Raw genomic sequence first — 14255 nt, 5'->3', positions numbered from 1 at the left:
CTTCGGAGGCCATATCAGAAGCTGCCTCCCACAGTGGGTATCTGCATGTCTGGCTCTTGCTGCTTCACAGTAGAAGTGATGGAATTCTTTAGGATCCCACAGAAGAGTGACAAGTAAGACAAGTAAACCACAACTGAGTACTGAGTGTATATGTTACCATACAGCAGGCCACAAAGAATGTGGGCATCACTGACAATATTCTATGGGAATGCACAGGATGATTTGTAACCCAAAAGTGCAGGGAAGGCTTCCTGGAGGAAGTGATGGGCAGGGACTTCCTCTGTCCTAGGACCTGCCATAACCCTGATAACCCCATGAATATGGCAATAACCTGGGGCTGCCTTCATAGGAACTGCTTCTGGATTGGGGAACCTGAAGGGCCAATTGGAGGTGACTACAGAACTCCTAGACAGGAAGAATTGAGAACAGAAAAACAGAGGGAGGGAAGGGAAAAGAATGGCCTCTTCAGTGACCTACAAATATCTTTCAAAGACTATGGGGTATGGTGAAGAGATGGAAATTTTAGAGCACACCCCACATGCAGTGTATTAGCCAGGGTAGACCAGCTGCTATAACAAACATCCCCCAAATTTTCTATGGTTTAACACTATATAGGTTTAATTTCTTGCAGTAATAGCCTAAAGTGAGCTAGCTGGGATGTTCCACTCCTCCCAGTCTTTTGGGGACAAGGCATCTCCTTTCCAGTATCTCGGTAGTCTTCTAGGCCGCAGTAGTCTTCTAGTCTTCTAGGATGTTCCACTGCATCAACTGCATCTGGGTGGGCTACCAGAGAAGGCAGAGAGAGCCTTTTAGGGCCCAGCCCTGGAAATGGCAGGAACTCTTCTGCCCAGATTCCGTGGGTCAGAGTTCAGTCTCCTGGACCCACCTAACTGGGAAAGGATAGGGAGGCACAGAAATGCAGACCAAGGAGGAAGAGACCAGGCATATTGGTGAAACATTGCCCAGCCTCTGCCCCATGCAGGTGTCATCTAATAGACGAATGGTCAGGGATGGAGCTGGGCCCTTCCCAGCCTAGGTCCTCCTTCCCCCTGCTGCCCACCCCTTCTGCCCCCACCATGAAATGTTCTTTCCCAGTGCCTCCCCCAGATTTCTCTGGCCACCTCCCTGCAAGGCTGTAGGCAAGTTCTTTGGTTCCTGAATGGCGCTGTCTCATGTGATGTCTTTTCCAGCACCTCTTACCTCATTGAAACTTTCTTTGCAGGCACAGAGTTCGTCTCACTGTCCCACAAGCAGAATACATCAAACATTGGTCTTGAAGTGCAAAACCCAACTTCAACTCTAGCCACTGCACTTTTCTTTAGACTGCTAGGTCTTGGTTTATTAAATGGGTGATAGGAAGGGGAGGGGGAGATTTGAGCTAAATGATCTCTAACATCCTTCCAGTGTGTCTCACGTGAACTAACTCAAGCCTTGATTTTCACCAGATGTTCTTGCTCATGCAGCTGTTTCCTGGGGCTGCAGTGCCCCTCCCCACCCAAATCGCACACTTCTGAGTTTCACACAACTGTCACTTGCCCATCCACCACCTCCACCCCCATCCCCCTGCCACCAAAGAGGGAAGCCTCCATTCAGGGAAAGCTGGGGTTGGGTCATTCTCTGCACATGGCTACACTGTCAGACACTAGACCAACACTGCTCAGTATAATTTTCTGTGATAGGGGAATTGTTCAGTAATTGGTGCCACAAATATACCAGCCACAAGCCACGTGTGACTACTGAGCACTTGAAATGTGACTTGTGTGACCGAAGCACTGAAATGTTTCACTGTACTTCATCTCCTTTAATATACATTTAACCTTAATAGCCACACATGGCCCATGGCTGCCATATTGGGCAGCACAGTGCTAGAAATGAAGTCTAGAGCTTTGCCCACTGACTTGTGTCAGAGGCTCTTTCTCTTAGTTACTGGAACTCCCCATAGAAGCTCAGTATGACTGGGGGAACTGAAACCTTCCCTGGGGTTGATAACTAACACTGTGCTTCTCAAGCATTTTAGCGCATGTAAGTCATCTTATTAAAAAACTACAAAAAGAATTAGCCAGGTGTCATGGTACACACCTGTAATCCCAGCTACTCAGGATGCTGAGGCAGGAGAATCCCTTAACCCAGGAAGTGGAGGTTGCAGTGAGCTGAGATTGCGCCACTGCACTCCAGCCTGGGCGACAGAGTGATACATCTCAAAAAAAAATTAAATTTAATTAAAAAAAAAAGCATACTCTGGCCAGTCCTGATGGCTTATGCCTGTAATCCCAGAACTTTGGGAAGCTGAGGATGGAGGATCGCTTGAGGCTATGAGTTTGACACCAGCCTGGGCAACATGGTGAGACCCTGTCTCTACTAAAAATCCAAAAAATTGGCTGGGCATGGTGGCATGCACCTGTAGTCTCAGCTACTCAGGAGGCTGAGGCAGGAGAATCGCTTGAGCCCAGGAGGCAGAGGTTGCAGAGAGCTGAGATCACGCTGCTGCAGTCTAGCCTGGGCGACAGAGCCAGACCCTGTCTCATTAACAATTTTTTGAAAAAGCAGGTTCTGATACCCTAAATCTGGGGTCGGTCTGAGGTTCTGCATTTCCTACAGGGTTTCCAGGTGGTGACAGTGCTGCTGGCCCGTGGACCCCACTTTCAGCAGCAGGGTACGGCAGTGTCCCTTCCTTTCCCCAGCAGGCAAACAGTCCAACTTCCTTCCACCTGGCTCCTTCATGCCATTGGCTCACGCCACCATCTTCCACATTATTCCATATATCCGTTTGAAGGAAGAGATGCCTGAACCTCAGCTCTCACTCCCCCAGAGCCCTTAGACCAGGCTGAAATCATGGGAGAAGGGCCTCGTGGGTCCCACACTCAGCCACACTTAGACGCGCAGCACCAGCTGGGACGTTTAATAACCATTAGAGCAGCCTCACCTGCTCAGCACCGGCCCACTGGCCCCAAAGGACCTCTGACTTGCGTGCCCTCCAGGTTGCAGGAAGGAACATCCACAGGAGAGCCCTAGAGCCTTCCACTGGAAAGGTCTATTCAGAGCTGCACAGCACCTGACTGTGGAAAGCAGTGGTTCAGCCACGAGATTGAGCCCAAAAGGCTGATACGCGGCCCAGGTCTCTTTTCCTGCAACACATAAAACAGCCTTCTCAGCAGGTCACACACACCAACTTATCTCACCCTCACCACATGGTGTGGAAAGTGCTATCAGCTCCTCTTACAAATGGGGAAACTGAGGCACAAGGAGGTTGAGCAAGTGATCTGAAGGTCACACAGCTAGTAAATAGCAGAGCCCAGAATCCAACCCAGGCAGCCAAGGCAGCCCACTCACCTGCAGCGAGTGCTGACCGGCCCTGCCTCACCTGTTAAAACGGAGATCCCAATGGTATCAGCCTCACTTGCTGCCCAGGGAGACTGAGATGTGGAAAGCCTTGTGTCCACTGCACTAGAGAAATATTGGTTATTGTGGATGGGGTTCGGGAAGGTCTGGGGGTGGTGTTTCCAGGGAGCAAGTTCACCCTTTCGCCTGCACACACACTCAGGTGTGCACAACACCTCCATGACGCACACCTGACGCCCTCCTGGGAACAGGGCCTGTCAGGCTCATTGTGGCTGCCCCCTGGTGCTCGGTGCTAAATTCTCCCTGTCTCTGAAGGGAGCCTGCAGTACTCACTGATCCACACACGCATACCTTCCTCCTTCCTTCCCTCCCTCTCTTCTCCTGGACACACCTCCATCCAAGAATTTTCAGGCCGATCCAGATTGATACTGTTCCTGTTCATGGTCGGTGACTGTTCCTTGGGCCACCCAGCCTTCATTCCTGTTCTTGAGCTTTAGGACACATCATCGTCATCACATCCCATGTGAACCTGACCCCACTCCTGACTCCCAGAGCACAGGACCGGTTCATGGATGCCCATGTGCTTCAGTCCGGCACAAACCTGGCTTTTATTGGTTGAGGAAGAGAAGCTCACTCTTTTTCCCAGGGCTGGAGCTGTGGGCCACCATCTTGCCCCAACTGCCTGAGCAGAGACCAGTGCAGAAGGAAGCAGAACTGAGAAATCCAGAGACCAAATCTCGATTCCACCATCGAGCCCCAGGTTTGGCCAGGCATAGGTATTTCAGTCAAGGGAACCAGTGAGAGACATGCCCGCCCTTTTGGTCTTCATGAAGCCATTTTGAGGTGCATCTTCTGTCACTTCTGGCCAGAAGATCTGACACAGCCCTTTGCCTCCTTGACTCTCTACGAGCTCCCCTCCCAACCCCTCACACCACCCTGTCCCACAGCTGCTGCCCTGGACTCTTACAGGGAGGCAGGCCTGCTCTCCTCCAGCCTGAGAGACCTGGGTTTGCCACAGTTCAGCACGCACCAAGAGGGGGGTGCCCACGGAGCTGCCCGCTGCCCTTTTGCTATCCAGCTGGCGGCAGTTGGGCTCAACCACCCACCACCAGGAGCTAATTCTGCAGTTCTCAAAGAGAGGGAGCAAGGATGGCACCCCTGGCATGGCTGCTCACAGCCCAGTCTACCCTCCACATGCCTTGACTTGGCCTGAGGTGCCCTGGCAGAGAGCCATGACCCCAGAGCCCAGTGCACTTAGCAGGCTGGGTCTTGCCCCTGTCCAGGACCTTAATGAAGACAGAGCTGCCATATTGATGCAGTACTGGGACATCTACCCCAGACCCTCAGACTGCAAGTCTATAGCCTGCAGCTTTCTCTGCTCATGTTGTCAGGAGCACAAATAAATGTGCAAAGCTGTCATATGTTCCAACACCCATCCTGCATCCCCAAGGCCTGGACGATGATTCACAGCCCTGGGTGGTGAAGGGAGCATGGGACACCACCCTCACTGCAGCTTCCTTAGCCTCATCAGGGCTAAGCCCCACTTCTTCTGGGAGCTGGCCTAGCTTAACCCAACTCCACCCAAGTGTGTCAGATTCAGGGGCAATCAAGCATAGGGCCTCCAAAAACAGACAGCAGCCTTCCAATCCTAGTCTGTCACTTACCAGCAGTGGGACCTTATTAATGGGCTTCCCTGGTCCTCAGCATCCTCATCTGTAAGACGGGGCCCTAGTGCACCTGCCCAAGCACAAGACAAACCAAAGTGATGGGTGAAATCATTGGGCCACCACAAGTGTGAGGGAGATGATGGTTGTTATCAATATGATTATCCGATTATCAGACATCATCACCCGCAATTACTGTCACTAGGCAGGGTCTCCAGGATCTCTGCCTCCCGCAATACACACAGACCCTTCATCACACACGTGCACACGCACACACATACACGCCAAGTTACATCAGCATTCATTCCCAGTTTGCCTAAAGCAGATTTTTCACCTGAAAATTCAGGACTCCTTGCCAGGTCCCTCTTTCTGGCCTGGCACACAGGGGCCCTGCCCTCGTTCTGCTGTCAGAGACACATGTCTGCAAAGCCAAGCGAGTTTAGGAAAGAAAATTTGTTGTAAATTGGAATCCTAATGCATTCCAAATAGAGGTGATTTTCGCGTTATTGGCTGTGTGGACAGAACTGTGCCACTGCCTCCCTCTGTGGGGTCGGGGAGGGCAAGAGCACAGCTATTGTTCCGCATTGGATGCTGGGTTTGAGTCCATTGCAGAATCAAAGTCTGGAATCTCAGAGTCAAGAGGCAGCTTTAAGACCATTGCATCCCCAGCAGCTCTCACAGAGGCTGCTCTGGACAGCCCGATTCCCCTGGGCCCTGGCTCCTGAAGGCCTGGCCCAGGGCTCTTCATGCAATTTATTTCCAGGTTATTTGGGCTCTATCTGTTTGGTCCTGAGAGTCTCCTGCCTACTTCTTTCAACAGGGATGCTCACAACAGGACTCCACAGCCAGTGCTGTGTGCGTCCTCTGTCCCATGCCCCACAGCGCCTGTAGCAGCTAGATCTGGGTCTCGTTCATCCATGGTGATATCGGCCAAGACCAGAGCTGGAACATCCTTCCCCTCCCAGGAAACCTGGGTGTCCAGAAAGCCCCTTTCCCTCAGGGATCTTCAGCTGGGCTCTAAGATCTCAGAAGCGTCTCCCATGTGTGGCTATCTGCATTTTGTCAACAATCTCATAGCTGCAAAAACTCCCAAAGTGGGCACAGCAGGGAAGAAGGTATTGGAAGGAAGCATTTCCTGGGACCTGCCCCAAATGGGAGGTGGGGACTGCTGGACAGGCCAGCTCCATGCCTTCTCCAGCCTCCCTCTCCTAGCACTGCTGAGCAAGATGTTGATTTTAAGAGAAGGACGTTGATTTTAAGAGCTACCCATTCCAGTGGCAGTTAAAAGGCTCTGGCAGAGGCACGGGGCTTGTGCTGAGAGCTGGGAAGAGGTTTAATTAATTGCTCTAGTCCCTGGGAGCCTCATCAGCTCAGCCAGGAGCTCCATCGATCCGTACTCTCACACCTGATAGAGCCTTGGCAGGCGAAGCCAGAGGGGACACAGGGCTGAGGAAGGGACTGATCCCTAGGCAGGAGAAGGATGTGCTTTTGCTCAGCACCCTATAGCACACCCACCAAATCACACCCACCCCTACACACACATCCGGCATACAAGATGCACCTCCCCATACAAAAGTAGAGGGCCTGTGGGCATGGGGATCCCACTTTCCTGTTTGCCTGAGGCACCTCCCGGTTTACCTGTTATCGTGATGTAATTATTAATAGTACCTTTCCTAGTTTAGAGGATAATTTACCTGATCACCTACTTGAGGGGAGCTTAGGAGAGCCAGAGGGGTAGGAGCAGATTGGAGAGATGCTACCGAGGATGGAGACATCGGTCCTCTTTGCTTTGTTCTCTGTCCGGATCCTGTATCCTGGGCAGAGACCCCCTGAGAGTGGCTAATGAAGATTGCTATATCCTCCTCAACTCAGATGAGGATTCCCCAGTGTCAAATTCAGGAACACGAATCATGTGATACTCTGCTTCAAAACCTCACAGTGTGGTAAAAACCCTTAGCTTTTAGGCAGGGTAAATGATTATATCTGCTATTATAAATCACAAAGACCTTTCTTATCGAGGTATCTGCATATCTGCTGCATGGTTATTGGTGTCAGGGAATCCGTTTTAAACTGTAAGTCCCCAGGGAAGATGTGGAAAGCATGTTGCATCTCAGCTCTGGATCTCGGCATTCGTGGCTGCCTGCTGGATTGGAGTATGAAGGATTCTGAGGCTGTGTCCCAGTTGAACATAGGAATATCATGAATTACATCTGCTTGGGGCACGGGAGATGAATTGGTGAGATCCTTGACTGGTATCTGTCACTCTCGTCCCAGAGGGTATCAGAAGTCTCAGGGTATCTCTCTCTGCAGAGCCCTGGCCTAGTGCCATGCTTGAATGAATGTTTGGGAGTGACCCTGGGAATACTCTGCATTGCCTACAGGGCTCTCTCTCCAACTGCAGTACAGTCTCACTGCAAAGAGGGCACGGTGTTGGCTGCTGGTTATTGGGAAGAAAATTGGACAAGTCTGGGACCAAGAGATAGTTGGGTGGGCAAGATACCTTCTCAGAATAGCATCAGCCCTTGGAGAAATGGTCTGCCCCTGCCCGGTACCAGGCATCGCTGTGATACATCCAAAAGGATACTTGGACATCCTGCCCCTCTCTGTCCTGTCTTCCTCCATCAGACCTCAGCCCCCAGCTTCTCAGGCAGGACAGCAGGGAGGCTGGCTCTGCCTCTTACTCTCAGAACCTTACTCTGGCCTGCTTGTTAAAAAATTCCACCCTTAAGAAATATCTAATGTAAATGACGAGTTAATGGGTGCAGCAAACCAACATGGCACATGTATACCTATGTAACAAACCTGCACATTGTGCACATGTACCCTAGAACTTAAAGTAGATACATATATATATAAAAGTAGAATTTCACCCTTAGAGAGGGAGGCAGCAATGCCGAAGCTTTCTCGGCTCCACAGTCAGAGCTGCCACTTCTGTGGCAGGTGTTTCTTTGAGGTCTGTTTGGTCTCTTCAGTCACAACCACCCACCTCAGACAGGATGTTGTGTGTTCTCGGGTATCAGAGGAAGTATTTGCAAACAGGCCCATCTGTTCAAATGAGAACCAGGCTCCTCTCCCAAGCCTCACAAGGTCGCAAAGCCGGCGGTATCAGAAGCTCTGCCGAATCCTTTATTATGTGTCTTTCCAGCCAGCGGCTGATGAGAGATCATGTGTGTGCTGACTCTCGGCTCTTTCAAATCATGTTGATTTGAAATTCAGCTGATCCAGAAGGGGCCGGTCCTCCATGTTGGCCATTTCAGGTCAGCTCCATAAAGCATGCAGAGGATGGGTTTTCAGGATGGAAACACACGGCTGATATTTGCAAAGCTAGTTCATCCAGGAACATGAGTACAGGGTGAGTTTGGGGGAGTGGGTAAGGTACAGGTGGCAATTAAGTCACTGCGGTGTGACTCCCGTGCTGTCAGCGAAAAGATTGACCTTCCTGGCTGGGCACGGTGGTTCATGCCTGTAATCCCAGCACTTTGGGAGGCCGATGGGGTGGTGAATCACGAGATCAGGAGATGAAGACTAGCCTGGCCAACATGGTGAAACCCTATCTCTACTAAAAATACAAAAAATTAGCCGGGTGTAGTGGCAGGCACCTGTAGTCCCAGCTACTCGGGTGAGGCAGGAGAATCACTTGAACCTGAGAGACAGAGGTTGCAGTGAGCTGAGATTGTGTCACTGCATTCCAGCCTGGGCAATAAAGTGAGACTCCATCTCAGAGAAAAAAAAAGGCCAGGCACGGACGCTCATGCCAGTAATCCCAGCACTTTTGGGAGGCTGAGGTGGGCAGATCAGGAGCTGGGCAGATCACAATGTCAGGAGTTCGAGACCAGCCTGACCAAAATGGTGAAACCCCATCTTTACTAAAAATACAAAAATTAGCCAGGCATGGTGGTGCATGCCGGTAATCCCAGCTACTTGGGAGGCTGAGGCAGGAGAATCACTTGAACCCAGGAGGCAATGGTTGCAGTGAGCCGAGATTGCGCCACTGCACTCCAGCCTGGGCAACAGAGCGAGACTCCATCTAAAAAAAAAAAAAAAAAAAAAAGATTGACCTTCCTGATTCTATGAACCGTGGCTGATGTCATGATTACCCAGAAAATAATCCCACTGGCTGAATTGTGAAGCTAAAGAATTCTGGACCCCAGAATTCCACTTCACCAGTGACAGCAGCCAATGAAGGAACCATGTCCACATACCACACTGAGGCTAAGCCTCCGGACGGACCTCTCCACTTTTCCCTTAGACTTTGTCTCAGTATAGTCCTATATGATGTCAAAATAGCTTCCTAGGTTCAGCCCAAATCTCTGACTCGGGAATATGGAGGTTTAAATGGTCTAAAATGTTCCTGTATGAAGGCAGATGAAAGAGACAGAGGAACCCCTTCCTTCAGTGACAGTGGGGTTGCTTCTTATAAAGGGCTGATTTTGTGCACTTTTTCTGAACTTGAGGTACATTCAAAGCTGATTCTAAGTAAAACTATTGAGCAGTTCCACTTTTAATGTGTTCGTCCCACAGGTTCTTGGTACCTGTTTGAACTGCCCTAAAAACAATCCCTAAATCCATAGACCTTTGCTGTCACTGGTCTTAGTTCGGGTTCGCCCAAAAGCAGGTCCTGAGAGGAGGATCCTGTGTACCTTTAGGAGATACAGGACCACTGCCAGGGAGGCAGGAGGGTACACAGGGAGGACAGGCAGCAGGGGAGGAGGAGGAGCAGGGGATCAAGCCAGCACCCATGCTGGCAGTTGGAGCTTAATCCTCCGGGGTCCTCTGGTGACCTGTAGAACAGATGCCTCCAAGTCCTCCCTGCTGAGGGCAAGGTAGCTGGGGTATTTATACACCCAGTCCCCTCAGCCACTAGCTGAGGGCTGCTCTGGTGGGGGATATTCATTTCCCCTCTTCTGACAAAGCAAACTTTTACAGCTTTAGAAAAAGCCCTCAGGCAAAGAGATGCAGACACTGGCAGGTGGAGTCAACAGGAGACCATGGAAGCCACCAGACCCCGTCTATCGCAAGTCACAGCACACTGTAGCTCAGAGCCCAAGGTGACATTCCTGTCCTAGGCACAGGAGACAGGAGATTCAGCACCAGCCCTGGGCCCGAAGGCCTGAAGTGGCTGCTGTCTCAGGGCCCAGGGCTGGTGTCAGCCACGCCAGCAAGTGGCTACGGTGGGTGACAACCACATTGCTGCCTTCTTCCTCCTTGTGTGCCCTGTCCTATCCTAGAAGGTGGAAGCCTCAGGACAGACACTTACAGGAGCCTCTTTGCTCGGTCCAAATGCCTCTACCCTTTCCTGCTGCCACCTGGACCACAGAAGGCACGGCCAGGCCTGGGGCAATAATATGCTCCTAGAAACATCTTGGCAGTCCTTAAATCCAAGACCAAAACACAAGTGCCCTACGGCTGGAGACAATCAACAGTGATTACAAAAGGGCCGCTGTGTCCTTTGCTTTCTGGCAGCAGCTGTTCCTGTCATGCGGTCTGAAGCAGTCCAGATGTGTTTGCGCAGGGTGCGGAGCCAGGCCCTCCCAGAAGCAGGGATGAAAGAGCGGCGGCCAGAGCAGCTGGTACACAAAAGAGGCTGGTGCAAACCAGACCGGGGGCGGGAGGCCTCGCAAGCCACGGGTGGGCCCGGACGTTTCTATGGACAAGCAGCACGGCACAAGAGGCAGCGGCATCCACAGGCCTCAGGGCCCAGGGCTGGTGCTGAATCGCCTGACTCCTGTGCCCAGGACGGGAAGGTCACCCGGGGCTCTGAGCGGCAGCATGCTATGGCTTACATTAGGCGGGGAACCCTGGAAGAACAGGCATTTTCTCCCAGCAGCACCTGGGCCTGAGCAAAAAGGTGTGCAAAAAGCCTGGCCGCTACATTTGCAGCACAGAGGGCAGTGCAAATGGTGCATCAGCCAAGGAAGAAAGGCCGATGCAGGGGTCACGAAAAGACAGGGCACATCACAGCACCAGTCAGGAACTATGAGGTGGGGGTGTGGGGGGCGGCATGTGAGAGTCTCCTAGGACAGCCATCAAGTGCCACAGTTATGGGATAACAGGTTTGGCTTCCCCCAAACCTGTTCCTCTCCCAGTTTTCTCCACCTCAATAAACAGCAGCTCGCTCCCCAGTTCTCAAGCCGAAACCCCTGCAATCATCCTCCACTCCTCTCTGTCTCCCACACCCCTCGCTCTAAAAGCTCTACTTTCAAAATGCATCTACAGTCCGGTCCCCTCCAGCCACTTCCTCCGTTGCCACCACAATCCAAGCTGCTGTCGTTTCTGCCTGTGTATAAACATAGCCTTGCCCTCCGTCCTCTCTCAGCTGTTCGCTGACGGAAGTCTCTTCCTTGCGCTTCTCTGCACTTGACCCGTTACCTACGCACGTGCGCCTTCGACGATAATCTCTCTCTCTTTCTCCCCAGTGGAATGTGGACCTGACCCCTTACCTACGCATGTGCGCCTTCGGCGATGGTCTCTCTCTCTCCCCAGCGGAATGTGGACTTTGCCTCTTTGGCTTTTCTGCTTGCCCAGTGCTTTGAAGAGTGCCTGGCATAAGGCGAGTAAATATTTGTTGAATTCATTCCAGCTGAAGGCTCCAGACCCCGCAGGTGTCCCTCTGCTATCGGTTTGTCTTGTCCCTGTGCTCAAGGGTCCTGAAGCAGCTGCTAATATTTTCCCCGCAGGGAGAGTGAGCAAGAAGCAATCTTACCCTGGAATGCTGGAAGAAATACTCAACAATGGTAAGCAATATGGAGGTAGGAACAACGTCACTGCACCATTTCTGTCTAACCCTCAGGGGATCTAGCCTATGCCACTGCACTGTCTCTATCTAATCCTCTGGGGGTCTAGCCTATGCCACTGCACTGTCTATATCTGATCCTCTGGGGGTCTAGCCCAGTGCAGCTGCTCCAGACACTTGTTGAGATGAATTGAGTGAACAGCCTCCCTTCCTGGTAGCCCAGGCTGGCTTCTCCCTCCTGCCTAGGGGTTCATCCTCTGTGTTCTCTTAGCTCCCTGAACGTTTTTCTAAATTAATGCATACGTGACACTATCTTAAGTGTGACTCCTCTGACGCTATCAGTGAGACTTTATTCTTGGTATCCCTGAGTCTGCCTGGTGTTACTAAGTCCGTATTCTGACACATGAGAGCTGCTCAGTAATGGCAAATGGTGAATGAATGAGTGAGTGAGTGAGTGAAAAAGTAAAAGCAAGATGGTCAACCCTAAACCAGAGTTAGCTGAAACCTCCTGTAACCAGCAGGCACAACTACCACCCAAAGATGGTACAACTGGATGATCCATTGGAAAGACACATCCCTGTCCAGGCTAATGGGAGAGGCAGATGCCCACATAAGAGATGCATGTAGGATACATCCAACAGCCACATCTCAACACATGCATAGCTGCAGGCAGCAGCTCAGAACCAGCAGGTGACAGGCAGGCCAGAGCCATCCAGTAAGGCTCCCTGAGCCCTGGCAGGTCCAATCCAGGCAGAGCCCTAACTCTGCTCAATTGCAATCTGTGTTTATGGGCCCATAATCAAATGGAAACTGAAAGTTTCTCATGAGAATCATCTGTCAAAATTGTGTGGTGTCCAGGCCCAGCGCTGGGAGGCTGGGTTATAAATTCAAAGCTCCACTCCAGCTCTGCTCCATCTCTGGGGACTTATGGGTCATTTTTCAACCCAGCATTAATCCGAGGAACTCGATCTTCGATCAGACACTATGTCTAACAGGCTGGGTATTTGGGATACTGATTGTCCCCTGTGGGATCGGTGCAGGGAGGTGGGGGGCGGAGGCGGGGAAGTGGGAAAAGCGATCATGGGAGGAGAATCCATGAGCCAAGCTCAACTCTCCTACAAGCTGAGCCGCTTGCATAGCCACCTGCATCCCGGACCCCACCTGGCAGCTGCTCTTCCCTGAGCAGACACCTCCAGGCTCTCACCACAGCCCGTGGCAACTACAGAATCCTGAACCAAAGGACCTGTAACAAAACCACCTCTTTTAAAAACATGGTTTTCCTAATTACAAAGGAGCTCAATGTAGCAAAAGTGGAAAACCAAAAAGCACAAGAAAAAGAAAAATTGCTCATAATTCTCTACCCTGGAGAAAAGCTCTTTAACATTTTTGCTACAAAGATTTCTAGCCTTCTTTCTCTCTCCTCCCAGTCTTTTTTCTTTATAAACGCACGTACCATTGTACATACTATTTTCTAGCCTGCTTTCCCTATCATTCATGCCCCCTTCCCCTGATCCTAGTCCATTATGACCATTCTGCCACATCACTATCTTTCTTACAACATGGCTTTTAATAGCCACATTCATTTTCTTGGTCAGTCCCTTTTATTGAACAACTGGTTGGTTTCCATTTCTCCAATACTATAGAAGATTCTGAGAAGAACATATTGTACATAGATCTTTGTACAAATAGGAGTCTTTCCTTAAGATAAATTTGTAGGAGCAAAATTGTGCGGGGGGGGGTCAAAGAATCTGTACATTTTAAAAAGTCATTTGATACTTTCTACACTATCGCTCACTGTGTTTTCATGTCTTTAGAAAGCCAACTATGAGGCGGGTGTGGTGGCTCACGCCTGTAATCCTAGCACTTTGGGAGGCCAAGGAGGTTGGATCACTTGAGGTCAGGAGTTTGAGACCAGCCTGGACAACATGGTGAAGCCCTGTCTCTATTAAAAATACAAAAAAATAAGACTGGGCGCAGTGGCTCATGCCTGTAATACCAGCACTTTGGGAAGCCGAGGAGGGCAGATCACTTGAGGCCTTTGATCCTGAGGCACAGGAGTTTGAGACCAGCCTGGCCTCAACTCGGAGGCCAACATAGTGAAATTCTGTCTCAAAAAAAAAAAAAAGAAAAAGAAAAAGAAAAGAAAAGAAAAGAAATAGGCAACTATTGGGGGGATCATTTTAACTGGTAACCACCTTTGAGTAATAGCAGAGTAAGGACACTTCGTATCTGCCACTAACAGGGCCAGACGGTTCCTCTCTCTGCTTACACTGGTTCATAGTTCTGCTTTCTCAGAATCACAGTTCATCTCCTCTGGCTATAGCTCTGGAGACACGGTATGGTTTAAGAGTAGAGGCTCCTCTTAGAAAATCAACTCTGAGCCCCCAGACTCCTTCTGACAGCGTTAGGTCTTCAGAATGTGTTTAAAAGGTAACACGGTACCTGCGCTCGGTTTGTGAAGACTTTCACCTGAACACGGTTACTTAATTGGGTGACCTGGTGTGGGGACTGGTCTGGTG

General features: G+C 50.8%; 1 protein-coding gene across 1 annotated transcript; it reads right to left on the bottom strand.

Annotated features, from left to right (window-relative positions):
- Nucleotides 1–620: 620 nt before the first annotated feature.
- On the bottom strand, nucleotides 621–14015 carry LOC144335567 (uncharacterized). Its single transcript, XM_077971057.1, has 6 exons — nucleotides 14006–14015; nucleotides 11444–11701; nucleotides 5004–5076; nucleotides 3362–3444; nucleotides 2924–3125; nucleotides 621–783 (listed from the first exon to the last, which is right to left on the bottom strand). Exons 1-6 carry the CDS (start codon nucleotides 14013–14015, stop codon nucleotides 765–767), a joined length of 645 nt encoding a protein of 214 aa, XP_077827183.1. The 3' UTR covers nucleotides 621–764.
- Between the last annotated feature and the right edge of the window lie 240 nt (nucleotides 14016–14255).

This window comes from Macaca mulatta, chromosome 16 (genome assembly GCF_049350105.2).
Source record: "Macaca mulatta isolate MMU2019108-1 chromosome 16, T2T-MMU8v2.0, whole genome shotgun sequence".
Lineage (NCBI taxonomy): Eukaryota > Metazoa > Chordata > Mammalia > Primates > Cercopithecidae > Macaca > Macaca mulatta.
The sequence above is the reverse complement of the archived record's forward strand: the minus strand, read 5'-3'. Positions and strand labels throughout refer to the sequence as shown.